The sequence below is a fragment of the Bombus impatiens genome, unplaced genomic scaffold, assembly GCF_000188095.3.
Source record: "Bombus impatiens unplaced genomic scaffold, BIMP_2.2 scf_0210, whole genome shotgun sequence".
NCBI lineage: Eukaryota > Metazoa > Arthropoda > Insecta > Hymenoptera > Apidae > Bombus > Bombus impatiens.
The window spans coordinates 97569-122154 of NT_176629.1; the positions used below are offsets into that span (position 1 = coordinate 97569).

The window sequence follows — 24586 nt, forward strand, 5'->3', positions numbered from 1 at the left end:
GAATAAATAAATAGTGAAAAATAAATAGTCAAATAAATTATTAATTCGTAAAACTAATATCTCTATTAGTTTATGCTTTATTATCAAGTGAAAAATAAATAATCAAGTAAATTATTAATTCGTATAACTAATATCTCTATTAGCTTATGTTTTATTATCATGTGAAGAATAAACAAATAGTGAAAAGTAAATAACCAAATAAATTATTAATTCGTAAAACTAATATCTCTATTAGCTTATGCTTTATTATCAAGTGAAGAATAAACAAATAGTGAAAAATAAATAGCCAAATAAATTATTAATTCGTAAAACTAATATCTCTATTAGTTTATGCTTTATTATCATGTGAAAAATGTTTCAAAGTTTCCAAACTTTTTGTCGCTGTATGTATTAATATGTATTAATATTGTACTATGTAATAAGAATGTGAGAATCGTCATATAAAATTACGAGTCATGGTATAAGGCGCGTATATAAGAACATGGCGCGTATTTGACCTATGTCCGGACCGTTTCTCCGCGAATTATGCAACCCTTGCCCCTTGTTTCGTAGTTTTGGTGATGCTTTCTCTTTTGTGGACTTTGTAGATGTTTTGCTCAAAGAACCGAACGTTACTTACCATAAGAGCTTGTAACATTTCGTTCAATGATGTCAAACTGATATAAATGATTATCTGCTATGATTAAGCAAAATCTTTATAACAAGATTATATGTAACGTGTCGTACAATTTATATTATAAATTCAATAATTTTTTATTGCCACAATTTTTTTAAATTTAAAAAATCTGTATAGCATCAATACCGGGATATGTTTTGCCAATTTTAAGAATTCTGTATTTTATTGAATCAAATTAATGATAAAAGAAAGCATCTGTTTTATTTACCTCCAATTAAATATACAATTAAAATTAATACGAAGAATTTTAAAATAAGAATGTGCTTGATTATTAATGTCTTATTCGTAGTATTAAGCTTGTAAAATTGCACATAAATATATGTATGCTCGTTTTGAAGTTACGTGGTAGGTACTATACATACAATCTCTTGTATATTATAGTGCTATATACAGGGTGGTTGGTAACTGGTGATACAAGCGGAAAGGGGGTGATTCTATGCGAAAAAAGAAGTCGAAAATATAGAATAACAATTTTTCGTTCGAGACTTTGTTTTCGAGAAAATCGACTTTGAATTTTTGCTCGGTACGCGTGCACTTTATCGCGTCTCGTTATAACGGATCTCACTGTAGATCGTTGTCTCGATGGAAAAATTAAAAAAAAAATTGTTATTTTAGTATAATACTATAGTATATAGTATATAGTATAGTATATAGTATATAGTATATAGTATATACTATAGTATTATAGTATAATACTATAGCTTCTATATGGAAGCATTAAAGAACGCTATGTTGAGTAATGTTAGATTTTTATAAGTTTTGTATAAAATATAGGAATTTATTTTAAAAGTTATTAAAACTCAAGAGAAGTAATAAAAAACGCTTAAAGAAATGTGTTCGTAATTAAAGAATATTTTATTTCAATTTTTTGTTATTTTAGAAATTGCGAAACTTACAAACAATATCATGTTCTTCCAGATATACGTATACAGTTTCAGCAAGATAATTGTATTATTCATTTCATGATTTAATTTGAAATGTAATTTCGTTTTATTTCTAATTTCTTCACTCGAAGCGCTTGCATCTTGATTTATGCGGTAAAAGTCATTTTCCTTGAATTTATCGAGTTAACGCTTGCAGTTTGTAACGCATAACAAGAAGCCAGTTTACAATTCCTGTAACCTTCAAGGATTTCAAATCAATTTTAAATTCATATAATATTACTCATTGCATAGTATACGTGTCATCAGTAGTTTGATCATTCATCCTAGCCAATCTAATAATGTTTATGTAAAATTGAAAGTAGTTAATGTAATACGAAGAGTTAGGAGTCGCTAAAATATGTTAAGCAAAAGGATAGTTGCATCAAGTAATTTAGAAAGTTTGAAATTCATCATATTTAGATGTGTTTTACATTTTTGAATTGTTAAAAAGTTAGAACGTACCGAAATTGCTAACATTTAATTAAAAAGTTAAGAAATGCTAAAATGTATTTTAATGCATTATAATTAAATAATTCCAAACTATAAACATATATCGAATTACAAATTAATTTTATTACATTCTATATAACAAAGACTTGCACTAGTATGGTATATTATATTTTCATATTTTACATTCTTTTCCATCTTTTAATTGATTCCTTATAGTCGCATCAACTACTATAATGATTTGTTAGTCATTAAGTCACTGGATGAGTCTTCTTTGTGGGAAAAATGTATTCCTATTAAAAAGTTTTTTAACGATAATTTTTAATTTGAATTTTTCAAATCGTTTCTTATTAAGCAAGAATTAATTAATAACCAGGCATGTCTCTCAACAGAAAATTTGTTTCATTGTAAAATGGAAGATACGGTGATTCGAAGTAATTTTTTTATTGCATACATTTCATAATGTGTTAATTTTGAGGACCCCATTCTGATTTTTAAGGCTTAATGTAACTTCTTAATTAAAAAAAACGAATTAACTTATCTTTTATATGTATAGTAATCTCTATTACGACTAAACCAGATTATTAACTTTTAATTTCATAATTATGGAACTTTCTGGTTGAAGGCTGATTTCTTTCCATAAAAATTATCTTTTGTGTTTAATATCAAATAGAATAAATTATATCTAATAAGCGTGCAATAGTTGTAAATTTACTTGTTCCAATAATTACGAGTTCATATATTTTATTTGTATATTTTGAAATATTTTATATGTGTAAACACCCACAGAGAGAAAGAGAGGGAGAGAAAGAGAGAGAGAGGAGGAAAAGGAGAAACTATTACTTATTTTTTGAAAACAAACACATTAAAAAAGTTTCCAACTTTGAACACTTAAAAGGCAATAATCGCTAGCTTTGAGCTAGTATCTGCATTTCAGCTCGCCGTATACAGTCGTGGCGTTGCGATCTGGAGAATTTTATGTCGATCCTTCCAACTGCCTATGTCAGGCGTGCTTGGCATAATTCCGTGCGTTCCAACAACTCACCGTATATTTTCCGCACGTAGTATACTTTAAGCACGTTCCTCGTTTACGAGTACACGCGTGAACTGAGAGAAAAATTCGAGGAATATCTTAGTGTCACGGAGAACAAACGTACATTGCAACCGGTCTAACCGATATTAAATTTTAGCACGTGTCGCAACAAAGCTAAGCCGATTGTACGCAAGCTATAATTACCAGCAAAATCATTAGAAATTCTTCGTTGATTACAGAGTACAGAGAATAGGAAAAATTGAAATGATTTTTCAGTAGATTGCAAATGTAGTAAAATTCTATGTATTAAAATGAGATATTATACAAAAATTATAAATTCCTCCACTTATCTGGACATAGAATCTTATTATTTAAGTGAGCGTACAGACAGTAAAAGATATTTAAAACATCTTTTCAATGAATTCTAAATAGAGTACAATTCCAAATCCATTTGATAAAACGAAATTCTAATTAAATAAATTTCTTCAAAATTCAAAAATTTATGCATCTGAACGTGACATTTTATCGTTTAAATGAGAATGAAGATAATAATAAAAATTGGAAATATTCTTTGCAATGAATTTTAAATATAATAGTATTTCATTTATTAGTAATTCACTTATATACACATGAAATCCTATTATTTGTACAAGAAACCAGGCTAGTGTAGAGAATCAGTGAATCCCTATTTGTAAACTCCAGTTATACGAATTGTTTGTTTCCTGGCAAGTTTAGACATATGGAGTATCGTATACCATATAGATTGTAGACTGTATGGAGATTAGTCATAGATTGAGATTGAATCGAAAAGCAAATAGATTTGACAGTGGTGGAAATCCTAGAGGATTGCAGAAGTTTGAAAACATTCAGACTTTAGAAGTAGGATATCAGAGAACAATGCTTGTGAAATGTAGAAACTATATTTTGTATAATATTGAAAATTTACCAAATCGAATAAAGCTATATGGCAAAAACTTTTATTTATTATCGTTTGCATCGTTATTAATCGAACTATTTTTTGTACCACCAATAAAATTAAAAACATATGAGCTCCAAAACTTTCAGAGTTTACAAAATTGTATGAACTGTGAATGTAGGAATGTTATATTATTAGTTTGTAGATAACAGTATGATTAATACAATATCGTTTGCACTCACACGTAATCGAATATAAAACCCCATTTCACGTTTACTCGCTATTTCTACGACACAACAACACAACGATCTTCACGCGACAACGATAAATTCAACTCTGAGTCTCTCAACTCTCGTTAAAATGTTTTCCATGCTCACTTTTCCCCAAACATACCTTGGTAACGCTCGCAACACTCTTTAACAACGTCAACATATCTTGAAAACGCTAATAAACAATTACCCCTCACGCCACGTCCTTCCCTGATGTCACACTATTCCACATGAATGTTTACCTAAACATTTATTTGATCGAAAAATTCAAATCTGCAGTAATGTGCAAGACACGCGCACGTTACAATGTTTAAAGAGTGAAACGAATGTTTTACTTTTATTTTTCCTTTATTTTTATAGAAATTTGAATTTACATAAACTAATGTATCTATTATTAGAGTGTCTCGATTGCTATTAGGTAACAAGACTTATACCGTCGTTTCTACGCCAATAATAATGCTGTATACATTTCATGGCACGATTTGTGCATTGTACGCAAGTGTAGCATGTTGCTCCGAAACCGCTTTCTCGCAGTGGCGACTCGAGAAGCCTTTCTTGGGAGACAAGGCGAGAGCGAAATGCATAAAAGTATATATTATACATTAGTACAAGTACATATTTGAATCTTCCTTTACAAAATTTAAATTTTACTTATAATTTCTATTTTAATATCTCTATTATGTATTTCAATATCTTCGATTCTATATAGCTTAAGTAATTAAATTCACATTAATTATATATCTAACAAATTTTTTAAAATTCTTAAAAATTATAAAAAATATAATATTTTTATATTTCATTACTCTTGGAGGATAGTGGTGATCGTCGATATCGCCCCTCCGTCTATAGATTCGCAACTCACGCTCCTCGCGATATTCTCTTTACACGTTAACTTGTTAAGCTTGTTATGCGATAGAACTATGTATTTAGGATTTCGTTCGATGTAGGAAACTAAGACGCACGTGTTTCCGTTACTCAATTTCGAATATATTTCCCGTAAAGAAACTGTGTTGCTCGTGTTTTGTAACATGGACACTTCGATCTATTAGATGTTTTATTTTAAAACTCTTTTACAAGCTTTATTTTATCGTTTCTAATCTCGTGTTAGCTGTATTTCATTTCAATAGAAAATTCGATTTTTATTCAATTTCATTAACGTTACTGTTAAGTATTATTTCATTAAACTGTAATAACCAAAATATTTTACTTAAAGTGTTACACATAGTAAACTACTCTGAAGTTATAGAAACGTAATGATTGCAATTGGTTGCAACGGAATTATTTTAATAAAATGTGTAAATGAAATATTGTTTTTACTTGTATTCAACTATACTTCACATATATTAAGTACGGATACAGTTCTAATAAGTGTGATAAATTATTGAATTTCAAATTCTTAAAACTAGTAGTAAAATACCAATATAACAATCACTTTTGCAGCTTTAATGTTACTAACATGTGTAATAATAAATTATTGTGAATAGACATAATTCTATTTACACAAAGTCTTGGCAACGGTACTTTAATTCAAAGCTTAAAATACATTTTTCAGTAAAAGATGAGATAAAGATTGAAATGGAACGAAATGAAAAAAATATGCATGAATAAAATTGCAAATGTTAAAGACGAACTTCAAAATCTTCTCTAAAAGTAGGACTGAAGAAAAGGAGCATTAACTTTGCACTAGAAATGCAATTGATTTCCGTTATAATCATGGGAATAAAAAGTATTTGATAGTGATTATAGCACCTTTTGCTTTTAATTATATAGGTGCGCGAGAAATAAAAAGCAACAGCGTACAATTAATAACAATAATGCGTTAAAGCCTAATTTATCTTCGAATACACCTGCCTTTCAACATAGGCACGTGCATTTTCTGTAACGTTAGTTGGAAAGTCAATGGACAGAGCCGGTATGCCGCTGCCAACGACTTTTGAAATGCGTGTCACCTTTTTGCTGATCAAGAAAACGGTATTCGACTGACGAGCCGAACACCTAATCTTTTCCCCTCGGTTTTTTCTTCGGTTAAACTCTAGTGTGCACATTATGACGGAACAGATGCTACGTCAGATTCAAATTGCACTGCGATTTAACGTCATTGCGTTTAATGGAAATATTTTCTAACATGTTACAGAACAACTAAATTGCATTTTATTGGATATTTATTACCTCGAACTTCGACTGCTTCAGTAGCGGCAAATTGTTATGGTTAAAAATTTTCAAGAGTAAATAATTCAGTGTTGATCTTCTGCAGCTGCAAAATTCTATGTCCTACTATGATACAATATTATATAGCATTTGAATGAAATATATGGGCCAGTAGATACCATCTGTTCAAGAATTGTAATTAATTTTAAAAAGATTGTTGATTCGAGAATCGTTAGATATAGTTTTGACTGAATATTCGGATGTTTGTAGATATCTCTTGTAAATATATTTCGCATGTCACTTACAGTCGTCATATTGCAATAAATTATATACAATTATGTTGTATGAAATACTTAGAAATTTCATTGGGACTGTTATGAAACTCAACTATCGTGACTATATTGACAAAGTTTCTAATAAATCCGAAAGTATTCATACAAATTACAAAATATTTAGTGCAAGTATACATGCAGGGTGTTCGTTTACAGGTGTCAAAATACTTAGGGGGTGATTCTTGAAGCTAAAATAAGATGAAAATCAAGAATACAAAAATTGCGTTGTCGGCTTTGTTGTTTGGTTATTGTGAATTAAAAATAAGGCGAAATACCCCTGTGTGCGAGCAAACCTCCTTACACGAACGAAAGTAGGTCAGCCTAAGCAGCGCGTTGCACAGGGTATATTTCGCAGAAATCACAAAAGTATTTAAACAGTGTTAAGTGAGTCCTTAATTTATTACATGCATATGCATGCTGTATATTAATTTTTTAGTAAATATATACTTACTTAATAACAGTAATGTTCAAAATGTTTTATTTAACACATTCGATATGAATAGAAGTTTTCTATGGAAGTGATCAAAGACTTTCACAGTCATTGTATATGGAAACAATCTATAAAGAGAAATGATTGAAGAAACCTTTTATTACAATACGAGATCTTCTTGCTAATATGGATAACATTGTTATGACATATATAACGTTATTACGAAAATAATATTATCATTTTTTGATTGCATAATAATAAAAGATATAAAGCTTGCAAGAAAAATTTCAATTTAAAATGAAATCATCCAAAATGAAATAAAAGAAACAGAATATAATCGTCTTTAGCAGAACCTTTTAGAATATAGTAAATAAACCACGAATGTTTATGCAAGTACAGTATGAAGAAATACTGTATAAACTAAAACACGGAATATATAGAAAATATACTATATGAATGCCTGCCTGAAAAATAATTCTCATTTTATTATATTATTTAAGTAATAACGTGGAATAGTCTTGTCAAACAATAGTCTTTTCGATATTACTCATTGTACATCAGTGTCTTTTACATATCAGAATTACTTTGTAAACTGAAAGTATTCTTTTGTTGCGTATGTAGGATCCAATGTCGTGTGATAATATTACATATCGTGGTTTTAAAATTATAATTAACTTTTTGTCCAAGATAGCATTAAGCATATCGGAAAAAGTTTGTAATTTATCCCAATGTCTCTAATAATATTCTTCAATGAGTATCGATAAATATTGTAATTTGTTGAAAATATCAATGTGAAGTTATTGATATTTTATCATTGATAGATATGAAATATATGGGAGCTATAGAAGTATTCAGGGACTCTACTTATAACTTTGTAATATTCAAAAAGTATGTAATGCGCATGAACATGTATTGTGGAAAATATTCAAAATGCAAAACACGTCTTTGGAACCTGTAATGATAAAACAAATTTCTATTTAGATATCTTTATATACATATACAGGGTGGTTGGTAACTAGTGGTACAAGCGGAAAGGGGGTGATTCTACGAGAAAAAAGAAGTCGAAAATATGCAATGAAAATTTTTTTTAATTTTTTTAATTTTTTAATTTAAAAATCACGAGACGTGATAAAATGCGCACGTACCGAGCGAAAATTCAAAGTCGATTTTCTCGAAAACAAAGCCTCGAACGAAAAATTTTTATTCTACATTTTCGACTTCTTTTTTCGCGTAGAATCACCCTCTTTCCGCTTTTACCACCAGTTACCAACCACCCTGTATATGTAAATCATAATGCATTCGCATATGTATCGTACTCCTGAAACTATATCGCATACAAATTTGCATATAATCAGTCATTTACATACATTGAGGAAAAATATTCCTAGTCAGCAATTAAATATATAAATAAATTAAAATTAATAATTTATTATACAGTAATTAACGTTGTCCTCTATTTCTATTCAATGTTGTTAAAGACGCAATATCGACGACATGACCACAATAAGCTTAAACATTTTGTTTTAAACATTACTTTCCAAGCATAATAAAATTAGCAATGAAATATCTAATCTTTGAATATTCATATGTGGGATTATAAATTTGTATCTAATATGTAAAAATAAAATTAAATTACACTTAAGCTGGTACTCATATTCGATAGTTTTAATAATTTCCAATGATATCCGAATAATTATTAAATAATATCTGAAAAATGTCATTCAATCCTTAATTATTAATATCTCTTATATTGATATAATTGCATTGTTAGGTAACAAATGACAGAAAATTATAATGATTTAAGTTTCTACAAGCCAGAATAAACCGAATATACGAATACCTACATACAGTTGCCCACAAAAGTATATTTGTAGAAATCTTGTATGAATACGTTACGTGTGTTATTCAAAACATTTTGAAATTTCATTAAAAACTTATAAAGTTTAAAACAAATCTAAAAATGTACAGAGTGTTCGAAAATGATCTTCCACCTCTACATCGACGAGGAGCTATAAAAAAGAAGCTAGAAATTGACTTTGACCTTGAAGTTCAAGATCAAATTTTATTACTATATCGCATTGTACTTATCATGAAGATGAAAAGTTTCAAAGGAATCATACGTCACACCTCGACCGGTCTGTTGGAAAAATATGTTAAAGTTCCATTAATTTTCGAGCTCATCTTCACATCACAAAATTCTAAAACTATTAGCAATGTTCTATAATATATAAGAATATCATATAATCGTGTAACACAGATATTTAGACAAATAAATAAAATATTTGTCATTACAAATAGAAGATCGGAGAAATATAAATTAGGGGTATATCTGCAATCCACAAAGATACAGTTCGCTTATATATTATATCCATATGTGTAATTATGTACTGATGCTTGTAATTTAAAATTCTTAGTCGCAATATTCGATATCAGCAATCTGAGAATCTTGGTATTTGATATTCACGTCAAGATATTCAACGTTAACAACTTTCAAGTACTGGTATTTGATATTAACAATCTTTCTGTGTATGAGAAATATTCAAAACGTATTGGATATAGGTAAATCGATTTTTAACTCTAACGCTCCTCCAAGCAGAATACCTCGATTATCCTAGTCTAATATTTATTTCGACCTGTTAGAAATAACTTCAACTTAATTTACACTTGTAAAGAAGGGATATAAACGTGATAAATTCATGTTTACCAACTTTTCTTATTTTAATTCCATTCGATGTCTAAAAATAGGGAACACTTACGAAAATCTTTTATGAATATATCATGTGTGTTACTAAACATTTTAAAATGTCATTAACGCTGTGATGAAAGTCGATTATAGTATTGGTGAAATTTGAAACAGATCTGAAAATGTGCATATGTAGAAGCTACTTACAAAATATTTAATACATGTATATATGTATATATGCAATTGATATAGGTTGAATAACCGCGAAAATTTAGGCTGCCACGGTTTAAACGAATTGAACACCAAAGTAAATAGATTTTTCGCAAAGCTAGCAGAAACTGTGGAATTCGATTAAAAGCGTAGAAGTAAATTAAAACCACACGTGGCTTCTATTCGGTGTGCATTTCCTTCATTTAAAAGTCGACTTTGTACTTCTACCACTAATTAGATGAATTGGCGCGTTAGTTAACAGCCAAAGCTATGTAAAATAATGTGGATTAATTAAATAAAGGAATAGAATTCTATCTTACAAACAAATACTGTTGCATTATAGTTATCGGATTACTCTATCGAAGCGTGACTTGAATTGGCCAAAAGATAATAATCACGAAAAAGCATACTTGAAGTGAAAATATGCCGTTATTCGTACATGCAGTCGGTCTCGAAAAAAATTCGAATACTAGCATAACTTTGACTTCTATATTCTATATCTGAAATAAATACAGATAATAGAACAAAAATGTTTTGCAGTACATTGAAGTATAGTATATAAATGTCAGAGAGTAAAAAGCTGACGTAAAAGAAACCGTTGTTTAAATATTAAAAGAAATGTCGAAAAAAAGACGTTAAAAAATGTAAAATGGCAACTTTCTATAGAAGTTTTAATATTTTTTTAATATTTCCTATATCCTTTTGTTCAATAACATGTTTTAAACAATTTAATATGTTGAAGATTATTTTCTGTTAATAATTAGCGCTGCATTTTATTCCTGTATTAGAGGAATGTATCATTTCTCTTTAATGTTAATTGTATTTCCATCTCCGTGTTTTAGATGCAACTACATGCTTTTGACAATCTGATTGAAATTATTTTTTTGTTTATATATACATCTCGAATATATTTTTGTCTAAAACCTTATGTAATTATGTCTGAATGTTTACCACTACTTTTTTTATATATTCATATTCATATTTTAATATTCCTTACATATATATCCTTTTCTCATTGTTAAAATAGATACAAATGGATATTGTAGTAGTAAAATGAAAAAGTTGATGCTTATCCTTATAATCATGTGTATTGCAAAGAAAGCTATAAATTGTAACACGTTTTGAAAATTTTATACCAGATTTCTTATTATTACGTATTTTATATTTTATTAAATTTATATATTCATATTTATTATATGTATCGTGTTAATGGCTATGTTTAAAATTAGCATGAGTGTGTATATAAAGAAGAAAGAAAAATATCTCTAAAAAAAGGTCATTAGTGTTGATTCCAAGTGAGTATATTGAATAACTTCAGTGTATCATCAAGATGTGTATCAATTCCTTTACATACATGTGTATCAGTTCATATTACATACAGACATATACACGCACACACACGCTGATATAATTATAGATAATTCTTAATCTTTAAAGAAAGTTTATAATTAAAATTGAAAAAATGATTAAGAATTTATTAAAACAAATATACCGCATAAATTACAAATGTTATTTATCTAATAGGTGCTTTAGTAAAGTAATATTATCATGTGTTACAATGTCCATGTTCTTGATATTAATTTGAGCACGATCAACTCATTATGACGAAGTTCATGAACATACCAGTACTTTGTTGCAATTAATCTTGGTTATTAAGCATGGAATAAAGAAAGTGTGACGAACTAAAGGAACTTAATAACGTCATACCTTATTAACATGAGAAGTCTGAAATTAAGAAATGTAGACATTTCATCATTGTTGCCAATAATCACGTATAGTTTACTGGTATTTAAAAAAAAAATCCATCAATCCTGGAATATAAATCTTTGTAATTCTTTTGATGTGAAGTTTCATTCTTCGCAAATAATATATTTAATAATATAATTATTAATCAAATAATATAATAATGATGATAATAATAATAATGATAATAATAGTCGCCTATTGCCTGCCTATCTCGGTGGATTTTTCTTATTTGGTACTCCTATATTTAATCAAATAATGTACTCTATTATTAAAAGAAATTAAAAAATAGAATACACAATATCGTATCATAAAAATAAACATCTAGAGAACGTCTTAAATTTTAGAAACATTTGTATTTTACGTATAAGAGATATTGATTTATCATTTTCAATTTATATTTTAATCCTTCCAAATACAGTATTATAAATTTAAAACCGGAAAATTTAATATCACATATTTCAAATCAATTGCATATTTAAAAATATAGTACTATAAATGTCAGATTTTAAATATCATTACACCTAACGCAATTATTTTCTGTGAAATGTCGAAAGAATATATCATTCTTTATACCATTCTGGTATCAGAATCTACTTACACGATTTAATTAATATTATCAATAAAATTTCACAAGTCACTAGTTATAAATTACTATTAGTTATATCAATAATAATATATATTTTAATTATAATACAAATTATGTTAATGATACAAACTTTTACAAGAAAACTTCACAAATGACAAATTCTCAAATTATCTTGTTTGACGTAAAATTGTAGAATTACGGAAAAGTAGCCTGTAGCTTACAACTTATTTTCCAAGTCGTTTATTTTAAATTCTTCGTTATTTTATCGCACAGTCAATCGCCCGTCAAGCAACCCGTCATCATCTCCTCCTAATGAGTTTAAATACTTCAAGTTCCTCCATAGTCTGCCACAAAATTTAATTCCATACATATAGATAGATAGATAGATAGATAGATAAATATATACATATAAATATATATACAGGGTGGTTGGTAACTGGTGGCACAAGCGGAAAGGGGGTGACTCTACGCGAAAAAAGAATATAAATTATTCTTAATCTAAATTTTAATCTAAATTCTTAGAATATAAATTCTACGCGAGATATAGAATAAAAATTTTTTAATTTTTCCATCGAGACAACGATCTACAGTGAGATCCGTCATAACGTACCGCACGCGTACCGAGCGAAAATTCAAAGTCGATTTTCTCGAAAACAAAGCCTCAAACGAAAAATTGTTATTCTATATTTTCGACTTCTTTTTTCACGTAGAATCATCCCCTTTCCGCTTGTACCACCAGTTACCAACCACCCTGTATAACTACCATTCATTTTTTATCCTCTTTTTCGGCTTATAATTGAAATTATATACAAATAAATTTGTATCGTCGAATTATGAAAGTTGTTCATATACTAATTCATTCAGCAACAAATTAACTATCTACTATTTTATACAAATTAACTATCTTCTTTTTTCACGTAGAATGTACCACCAGTTACCAACCACCCTGTATATATAAGTGCGTGTAAAAGCATGAAACAAGTGACAACATTCCAAAATGATATCATAACGTTTCTCTTACAAACTTATCGCACTATATCGATGGCAGTTTGAAAATGATATTGCAGTGTCTAGGAGAACTCTAGGCTAGGCTTTCATCTATCTATGCATACTTGTGATACTTAGGTGGCTCATGTGCATCGCGTATCGGGAACAGTGTTTACCGATCGCGTGGGTGTATGCTCACACATAATTGTACAGATGTCAAAGGTTCACTCGAATAACACAAGTTACCTTTCCAGATACTTTTTCGAGTGAATCATGGGAGTGGAAACGTTATATCGATTCCACTGACTATACTGTACTTACTTAACGTGTTTTCACTGCTGTGTACACACGAAAATAGGGCAACTCGGTGTGAAACTTTAAACGAGACGATCGTCTTCGTATTCTTTTTTCATATCTTCTTTGCGTTTCATTTTGTAGTTCAGTACTTTTAGCTGGTGCTAATACAAATATTGGATTGTTTCTATTATTAGGTCAGCACGCAACAAAGTGTATAGAATTAAATGTCATGATTTCATATGTATCGATTATTTGAAATACAAATATAATCACTATCATTAACGCATGAAAATGTTTAGTCGATGTCGAGGAATTGATAGAATCAGAAGCCTAAAATGTAATATTAAAATATATTATTATGTAAAATTAGAATATAGTGCACCGATAAAAAGAACAAGCTGCTGTACTTCTTAAGAATAGAAGAAAGTAAAGCTTTAATCGATGAGACTTCTAAATTACTAGATTGTGAAATAAATTGTCACGTACCATGATCACTCAATGACTATAATCTTATATATATCTTATATATATCTAATATTCCTTTGAGTATAATACATATGCATTTTATTTTTTTAGCCATTCTACAAATAAAAAATTATATCTACTTTCATTTCTCAATAGCTTGTACGCTTACTTCATTTTTAAAAATAATTCCAGTGTCCCGTGAATTAATTAAGTAATAATAAATTTAATTATACAGTAGAAATTGCTGTTTAAAACATTATCGAACTATTTAAAAGTATCATAAGTCATAAAAGATATATATTTCAACTCAACTGTCTTACATATATTATTGGAAATAAGTTGTACGAAATACTAAGAATATACAAAGATGTGCTAAACTATTCTGCAAAGTCTAATCTTCCTTGTGACATAAAAATAACTAAAAACAATCTATAATTGTCATCTAACTTGCTCAATGAATTCCAATATATTTAGATTAGCCATTTATTTTTTATCAACTTAATATATATATATTGAAAATTTACACTTCACTTTTCGAACTAATATAAAGGAATCGTAAAGAAGCTGCAAATCAAATATTAATAAAATCCATTTATCGTCGTATCATGTTTTCGCTTAATTTTATTTTTCAAAAGGAAATAAGTAGGTATAAGGATAATAATTTCGAAAATTGTATAACATACGTTTAATAATGTGGTATACAATACATGGAAATTTTAATATGCTAAAATCTGAAGTATAAAATGTACGAGTTACAAAGGCTTTTTCTTACCTAGCAGCATTCACCTTGGCACACATTTCTTGTAGTCGCTCGTAGACATTGCACCTGAAATGCGAATATGATACGAAAAAATCCTATAAATGAGTCTGTTGATCGTAAACTTTTATTATAACATATCTAGTTTCAATTCGAATAAGTATAAGTTTCATTCTATATCTCATTCAAGTAAAATTTTATATTAATCATTGACACTTACATAAACTCTAAAGATAAATCTAAATATTTACGAACATAACTAAAAAATGGAACCTGCGTAGAGATTTACTTTATTCGCTAAATATTATAACAAAAACATTTCTTTAGATATTTTATGTATTTTCGCATGTTACCTATATTGTATTCTGTATATTGTTGCATCTATAAATTTCCGGTAAATGTATAGATGTCCGCAGTATATTAATAATTAAATCAATACAATTATTCTACATCACAGAATAATAATTAATATATCACAATCATTAGATTTATAAATATAATATAGAAAATGAAATTTTGGTAGCAAATTGTTTTATCTATCAAGCCATTCATTCTGTCCACTTTTGTATTTTGAACTTTCCCATACTTATCTAATTATCATTAACCCCATCGTACTTGCCGTAGAAACTGTACTCCAAACTTTTGTATAACAATAGAATTCAACGATCTGAGCAATCGTGTCTTTCGTAGGAAATTTTCAAACGTATTTTAATTTTGTCCCTTATCGTAATTCCATGGAGGCGGAACCTTGAACGTGAAAGCCACTACACATTCAGTACGGAAAACAGGAAGTAAAAATCAGTTTTATCGTAGTGCTCGTTCCCCTCGCTACATTATCAGAAACGACCATGGACATAAACGAACTCGTTAGTATCGAGAATGTTTCGCTTCTGTTTGCATTTCGTTCCACCATTTCGCGTAAATTGCCCAAGGGTTGATCGCGAAATTGCGCGAGAAATTACACGAAATTACTTGCACATAACTATCGCAATGAACGAAAACGAATACGAGTGGCATTTAACGAAGCTCGACACCGAAAACGACCCTAATGCACATCTCTAATTGTTCACCGGCTAACGATATTCTATTTCATTAGAATTGTCGAGAAAATAGGAAGAACGATCGAAACGTACGAGGCAGGTTTTCATGAAACACTGCCTCGTGGCGAAGGATCTCCTCCGTTGGAAGTTATCGAAGTGAAACGAGCGAACTTCCGGCAGATTCTCCAAGCAAAAGAAAGTGTTGCAAGCAACGGGTTGCTCGTGGAGAAGTTTCCAACGTGTGTGAAGGGCGCAGAAGGAGAAAATCGCGCGTGAAAATGACAAAGGCTACTGGTTATACCACTTTCAACGTGCCAAATCGGTCCTGGACAGTGAGGGATCTAGCGCGACGTGTCACTTCCAATTTATTCTTTGACTGTTGTGGTGCATCTTGTTATCCTAAATGTAGAAATCACATCGAAGAAGAATTATCAAATGAGAAGATTTTACAAAATGAAGATTTGGAAAGAAGAAAGGATCAGATGGAGATGAAACGAATGGCATCGGATGATTCATTGACAAAGAATGAAGTTCCAGCAAACGTCGACGATAATCGCGCATTAATACAGCAAAGTAATTACAGACCGAGAGGATTGGAGGAAAGTGCATTAACAATTAATTCTATGAGTTCTTCGAGCAGTCCTTCGTTTGGCATAAAACGCAGTTTAACGATACTTTCTAAAACTAATAAAAAGAATGATTCTGACGAGAGGAAGGAGTTTGAAAGCGACAGTGAATCTTCCTTCCCAGAAATATTTTCAAAACATACGAGTAGAAAATCGGACGAACGCAGGAATTTATCTTCGTATTCTGAGTTGTTTCCCAAGTGTCGAATACGAAAAGCAGGCCAGCAGAAAAGCTGCGATAACAGTTCTGAGGATGGAATAAGTCAGTTTCATCGTGTTATAATTTTCTAATAATTTGCTTAGTTTTTTATTACATTCATTTCTTGTTCTCGGCTTAAAGGTGTACATTTGTAAATATGTAAAATGTTGCAATCATTAAACTTTGTACTTTTAACAGAGATACACAATTTCTTATTTTTATTAAAGTAGTTTAAATCTCTGCGAAGAAATTATTTTGTAGTAAATTGTAGATTCTTTCGTATAAGATAAGATACAAACAACAAATATATTATTTTCTAAAAGTAGCGAAACAAATTATTGTGATTTTTATAGAAACACTTATATTTCGTGAATTTTATATTTTTCTTGTATTCTTGCATTCTTCTATAGAGTGGAAACATAAATATCGTTCAAATACACGCGAAATTTGAAACGAAAACGAAAAACTCTTTAGAAAGATAAAGACCAGTTGGCTTATTAATCAATGACGTGTCTAATTATATTATTCGTATACTTCATGTTACAGATGATGGAAGTAGCTTGTCAGAAGCATGTAGTACTCCAATCATCGGTGCAGGATCACGATCAGGCTCTAGTCACACAGTGATCGATGTAGATGACATGGATTCCGGACTACATTCTGGACACCTTGCAACCCGTGCATCTTTGTCGAGTCTTGGAGTAAGTAGCAAATTTAAACCAGCTTTAAATCTAATGTGTTACTGGAATATTAGATGTCGAATTAGAGGCGAGCATATCTTATATTTGATTACAAGTACGACAAAAATATTTAAAAATAAAATTTTGTTTTATTTAAACTGATTTTATTTTTGTTTGAAAAATTTCCTGGGATGTCTGAAATATCAAATTTTCCTGGTTCTGCATATTTATAACTAAGGCATCATTCAAAAATGTTTTTCACTGATTAATTTGTCCAAATAGTGTGATAAAACTCTTTGTTTCCTTTAATTGTACATTGCAAAATATCTATAAAAGAAAAGAAAAGAAAAGAAAAAATCTACAACTAAAAGTAATTGGTTTGAAAGATTTGAAATTTGTCTTTAATATTATAAAATAACATGTATAGAAGAAATGCGTTCTTAATATAGATGCACGTAAGCATAAATAAAAATTATCATCTGTCAAGAAACCATACTGTAACGATTTCCAAATTTGAGTTTCTTAAAGACGAAAACCTCTCTGAGAGAGGCTGTTAAAGGAAAAAGAGTTGTTAGAAAGAAGAAAACTTCCAATTCACTGTTATCCGCAATTCCTTTTCGTATATTTATCGATTACAAATTATCTTGCGTTGTTGGAATATGAATATACATAAATACTTAATATATATTTTTCAGGCACGTTCAGATTCTATGGCGTCGGTTTATAGCGGTGCTGGTGAAGGACGGTGCTGTCGCTCGGTTGTCGTCACAGGAGAAGTCGAATTCGCTTTGCAGTACGATTATAAGCACCTAACATTCGAGGTGCACGTAACAAAATGCAAAAATCTAGCTCCTGTTGACGTAAAACGCAAACGATCCGATCCGTAAGTAACGCATGACTCATGAAAGAAAAATCATAAAGACCAGTTGGCTTATTAATCAATGACGTGTCTAATTATATTATTCGTATACTTCATGTTACAGATGATGGAAGTAGCTTGTCAGAAGCATGTAGTACTCCAATCATCGGTGCAGGATCACGATCAGGCTCTAGTCACACAGTGATCGATGTAGATGACATGGATTCCGGACTACATTCTGGACACCTTGCAACCCGTGCATCTTTGTCGAGTCTTGGAGTAAGTAGCAAATTTAAACCAGCTTTAAATCTAATGTGTTACTGGAATATTAGATGTCGAATTAGAGGCGAGCATATCTTATATTTGATTACAAGTACGACAAAAATATTTAAAAATAAAATTTTGTTTTATTTAAACTGATTTTATTTTTGTTTGAAAAATTTCCTGGGATGTCTGAAATATCAAATTTTCCTGGTTCTGCATATTTATAACTAAGGCATCATTCAAAAATGTTTTTCACTGATTAATTTGTCCAAATAGTGTGATAAAACTCTTTGTTTCCTTTAATTGTACATTGCAAAATATCTATAAAAGAAAAGAAAAGAAAAGAAAAAATCTACAACTAAAAGTAATTGGTTTGAAAGATTTGAAATTTGTCTTTAATATTATAAAATAACATGTATAGAAGAAATGCGTTCTTAATATAGATGCACGTAAGCATAAATAAAAATTATCATCTGTCAAGAAACCATACTGTAACGATTTCCAAATTTGAGTTTCTTAAAGACGAAAACCTCTCTGAGAGAGGCTGTTAAAGGAAAAAGAGTTGTTAGAAAGAAGAAAACTTCCAATTCACTGTTATCCGCAATTCCTTTTCGTATATTTATCGATTACAAATTATCTTGCGTTGTTGGAATATGAATATACATAAATACTTAATATATATTTTTCAGGCACGTTCAGATTCTATGGCGTCGGTTTATAGCGGTGCTGGTGAAGGACGGTGCTGTCGCTCGGTTGTCGTCACAGGAGAAGTCGAATTCGCTTTGCAGTACGATTATAAGCACCTAACATTCGAGGTGCACGTAACAAAATGCAAAAATCTAGCTCCTGTTGACGTAAAACGCAAACGATCCGATCCGTAAGTAACGCATGACTCATGAAAGAAAAATCATTTGCCAGATTAATACTACCGATTACGTGTCTCGCTCAATATAATTAATCACTATATAATATATATAATTAAAAAACTAATTATCCTCTTACTTATGAATAGTTATTGCCAAATTGTAGGAGTTTTCAACACGTTAGTACATTTCTTTTCTTACAAACGTAATATATATCAGACAACGAAAATTACTCTACAATATACTATATGCACAACAGATTGAAATTTTTACAAATTTATCATAAAAATTAGAAATTTCTTTAATCGTATTCCTTGGTAACAAAATATCATAAGAAAAATATAAGAATATCGTAAGAAGTTGGAATGTTTAGAAGAAACTGTATGATAGGATCGATATTTCAAATTTATTTATAATTCTTTGCGTCCTTTTTACAAATATTCCTGACTACTTTAGTATCGGCGAAAAGACAATAATTACAAAAGCATATTTTTCAAAAATTAAGAGAAAACAAGATTCATAATTAAATTGTAATAACTTGAAATATGTAGTGTTATTATACAGAGTGTTAAAAATATTTGGGTGATATTTATAAGGAGTAATTCTAGATACCAAAATAACGAAGAAAATTTCTCTATCAAATTATGTTTTAGATTCAGATATACTTGTCAAATTATAAACAATTTAATTTCGCATTAAAAATATCTATACACATGTCATCCATTTTATACCATTATACACATTTCACTGCCTTGATGTCTAAATGCCACCTATAAATATCACCTATATATTTTTTAATATTTTTATTATTTCAAAGGACCATAAATTCATAACATATTTTATACTGTAATATGTAGAGTATAGTCACAATAATGTATGTTGTAAAAGCAAAAGCAGTTTCTTCTATACAAAGGAAATTAAAAAATTTCAATCAAACACAAATTATAAAGCATGACCTATAATTTATTATAGTGATTAATGCGTCTCTAGACGATCAATTTAAAAGAAAAGCAATGTAAATATTCTAGAAACATATTTCCAAAATTTTATTAAATTTATATCTCTATTGCTATAAAAATTATCTTTCAACGAACATAATAATTTAAATACAAACGATCCTAATATACACTTTATGTACATCGAGAACCAACAATTTCCTATAAAATTACATTCTTCTTTGATACAATCCACTTCAACAGATACGTGAAAGTATACCTATTGCCGGACAAGTCAAAGAGCGGCAAACGGAAAACTAAGGTGAAGAAACACACGTTGAATCCCGAGTTTAACGAAACATTGAAGGTAAGCTTTATCATTTGAGACCAGTCTTGAGCACAAATGTTTTGCCTGTTGCTCCGTTGTTCCTGCATGAAAGTTAGAGCTTGGATGGTTCGTCACCACGACATTTCAGTTCCATATGAGTCTGAGCGGCCTAGAAACCAGAACCCTGTGGCTGACAGTTTGGCATTCAGACATGTTTGGACGCAACGATTTCCTTGGCGAGGTTCGAATGCCCCTGGAGAACAAGATCTTCGACGATCCCACACCGAAATGGTATCCGCTTCAGGAACGAGTAAGTGTACGACAGCTTGTCCAGCACAAGTACGTTACCAAGCATAAATGTACGAAATGTTTTATTATTGCTGGAAGAGATACAAGGCGACTAACGAGAAATCTATTATTATTAAATATCGACATGTTTAGACTTTAGGGATAAGGGAGATGAAAAAAGAAACAAATAAAATATCTGACTATTAATTATCGTGAAATGCATTTAGCTTAAATCATCTAATATCTATTGTAAATTAACTATTCATGCTTCTCCTCTATATCACATGGTAGATAGAAAAATCAATTTTAATAATAATTAATAAATATTTACTAATTGCATATTTCTTGAAAGAATTTTTTATTTCTAGTAAATAACTGAATAAAGATAATATTTCCCAATTTCCCAAAATTTGTTGATAATCTTAGCCTACTTTAATTTCGTTTTCGTAGTTCTATCTTGAACTACTATTGCAGCTTTTATTCCACTAATAGAAACAAAACTCGTCTTCGATTTAAGATTTATTAATTAGTCGAATTTCTTGATTCGCATTGTATCTCTTTTTCAGTAATTTTACACAATGCGCACAATTTTACACAATACAGATCATTCTAGATATAAAAGCGCGGCGAGAATGGGCCGGGGAAAGTAAGTCTTCGTACTGACTCAATTATTCTCCAGTATGTAATTAGAGCCTCTTTTTATTTGTTTTTATTTGCGTTAATAAAGCTAATTGACACACTTCGCGGTAAGAATGCAATATTGCACGAGTTATTATACTACCTGGCAAATTATTCGTATTCGGCTATTCGTTTACATGCAGAAAATTCAAATTCGAACGATAGCATGAAGGAAGAAAGCATTTCTATGGAAATACATGATATTCTTGCAAACTAACTTCTAACTACACAATTTTATGATGTATTTGCATGTGCAAGAACTAGAATCTTTGCTAGAAATCTCCAATTTTTATCACTATATAGTATTGCAGCATATAATTTTTTTATCGAATAATTAGTATTAAACTTTGCATATTTACTTTAATTAGTCATTCACTTCTTTTTAATTATTCGTGCCTTAAAATAAGAAGAATTATTCTTAAAATTTGAGAATACTTGAAATATTACTATTATTAAAATCTATTTAAAACATATTGCTTGCTTTATTTTATTATCGTCTTGATCTTTAATTACTCCATAATCATTACTTATCGTACGAGAGACAATAAAACATACAGAGCATTATTCCTGTGTTTATGTTTCCCTTGTCTTTCATACGATAAGTTTTATAAAATTAAAGCTAAAATATCTTTTATACTGATCGTTCTTAAACACAAGAGTCTTAATACTTTTTTATTGAGAGTAAACAGACACGTCGATCGAAATATATCAGAATATCTAATCCCGTATAAAATATGTCGATAAACTTGAGAGCTTAGAAACGAAAATCACGAATCAGACATCTTTTCTATCGATAAAATAAGCGAAACATCCCCTACAAAACAATACATATAGAAGTATTACACAAAAGAATTGCATCGTTCTTCCTGTCAAAATTTCTTGATACGATTCGAATGATTTTAAACAATAAAAATATGTTTCTCAATAATTATGTATTCAATACTCATTGTAATTATAAATTTTAGACAGAACCATTCGACGACCCTGTTGCATACAAAGGTGAGGTAATCGTCGGTCTAAAGTTCGTACCACCAGATCCTACACAACTAGAACGAGATCGAGAAATAGGAACAGATCGTAGTGCTTCTAAATCGAAGAAGAATTGGAGTCGCGGTGCATTACACGTGCTTGTAAAGGAAGCAAGAAATTTACAAACCAGAGCAAAGAATTCAGGAACATGTGATCCGTTTTGTAAAAGGTATACCATAATTATTAACAAAATATCAATGTACAGTTTACTTCTAATTTCATTTTTAAATGAAAGTGTTTACACTTAATTAGTAATTACACTTAATTACAAGTGTTAAGTGTTCACACTTAATTTCATCTAATTTTGAAAAAGGATAGTAAAGAACTAAAAAGAACGTCAACTATATATTTCACTAAACTAGATATATTTCTATAAACTAGAAGGTATATATAGTATCTTGATTTTTATAACTTACAATTTCAAGCTCTTAAATATATTTATTCCTACATTAAGTTTTCTTTCTATGGTTTATACATATAAACTTTTTATTTCTATATTACAAACGTCATTAACAGTAAGTAAATATTTCCAATATTTCGAAAAGTATACAAAAAAATAGCTTCAGACCTCCAATGATAATGAATATATATATATCATTAAAAAATGTATCAAAAGAAACGAAACAAATTAATATTTTTTAATAAAATAAATGGCAATTATAAATTACAGTCCACAATTAATTTTGTTTATATACGTCAATAATTCCCCTAAGTTTTGATAGTCATCACCTAGCAGTAAAAATTGATATAAATTAACCAAATTAATAGATAATGATATTATGTTGGCCAAAAATCAGTAAATTCGCCTATCTTTACAAAAAATCGTGTAACGTATTTAAGGCAGAAAAAGCTACATGTTCATTATTATTATAAATACTTTCAGTTATTTATTGCCTGACAAGGGACGTTCAGGGAAACAAAAGACTGGAGTAGTTCGCAGATCTGGTGGTTCACCAGTATGGGGTCATACTTTCATTTATAAAGATGTTAGTCTACAAGAACTAGCAGAACGTGGACTGGAATTGACAGTCTGGGACCATGATCGTATTGCTAGCAACGAATTTCTAGGCGGAGTTCGATTCAACCTTGGCACAGGTACATATCACCACAGCTCAAAGTACTCTTATACTTTACGTTTTACTATAATTTTAGTATTTAAGAAACTTATTATATAATTTATTAGAAATTATTTGGAGACTATCTTGAAAGTTAGTGTTTTTTGAACCGTATGATATAATAATTAGTTATTCACCCCTTTTTCGAGAATATAATGGAATAATAAACATTTCATTTATAAAACTTCAAGATAATCTATATTAAAAAGTATATTCATAACATGCAATTTTGATTGAAAAGATATTTTCATGTAACAATTTTTAAGTAATTTATAATGTTATACATATCACCCTAAATACTTCTGATTCTACTGTAGATTTTTACTTTATATATCGTTCTATAGCATAATGAAAACGATCATAAATTATTATGATTCATATATTATGACTCATATGTACATTATGTCATGCTATGAGAAGCATATTAATCTTCCATCTCTTTTTTCTATTTAAAATGTAATTTTCAACACTATGACTTTTTTTTATAAACGAAACACACAATTTGCATTCTGAACACATTTCAATTTTTAACATGTTTTAAAATCTATGTACATGTATACTAAAGTTAGTTAGTTCGCTGTTTAGTTAATACGTAATAATCATTGATATAAGACAAATATAATATTTCATGTTCGTATCTAATATTCCAAAATTGATTATTAATACATATTATACATATTATACAATATACACATACTATTACTAATACTATATTTTAAGATATTATAAAGACACACAGAATATCACAACATTTTTCTTATGATTTTTATACAGACT

The 24586-nt window shown here is 29.4% G+C and overlaps 1 protein-coding gene across 1 annotated transcript in view; it reads left to right on the forward strand.

Moving 5' to 3' along the window:
• The window catches only part of LOC100750145, an 80034-nt gene that overhangs the window by 54455 nt on the left and 993 nt on the right, over positions 1 to 24586 (forward strand). Inside the window, 6 exon segments of the mRNA XM_024366314.2 lie at positions 17317 to 17471; positions 18146 to 18333; positions 20636 to 20738; positions 20848 to 21009; positions 22631 to 22863; positions 23578 to 23789. Coding sequence (XP_024222082.1) covers positions 17317 to 17471; positions 18146 to 18333; positions 20636 to 20738; positions 20848 to 21009; positions 22631 to 22863; positions 23578 to 23789 — 1053 coding nt within the window.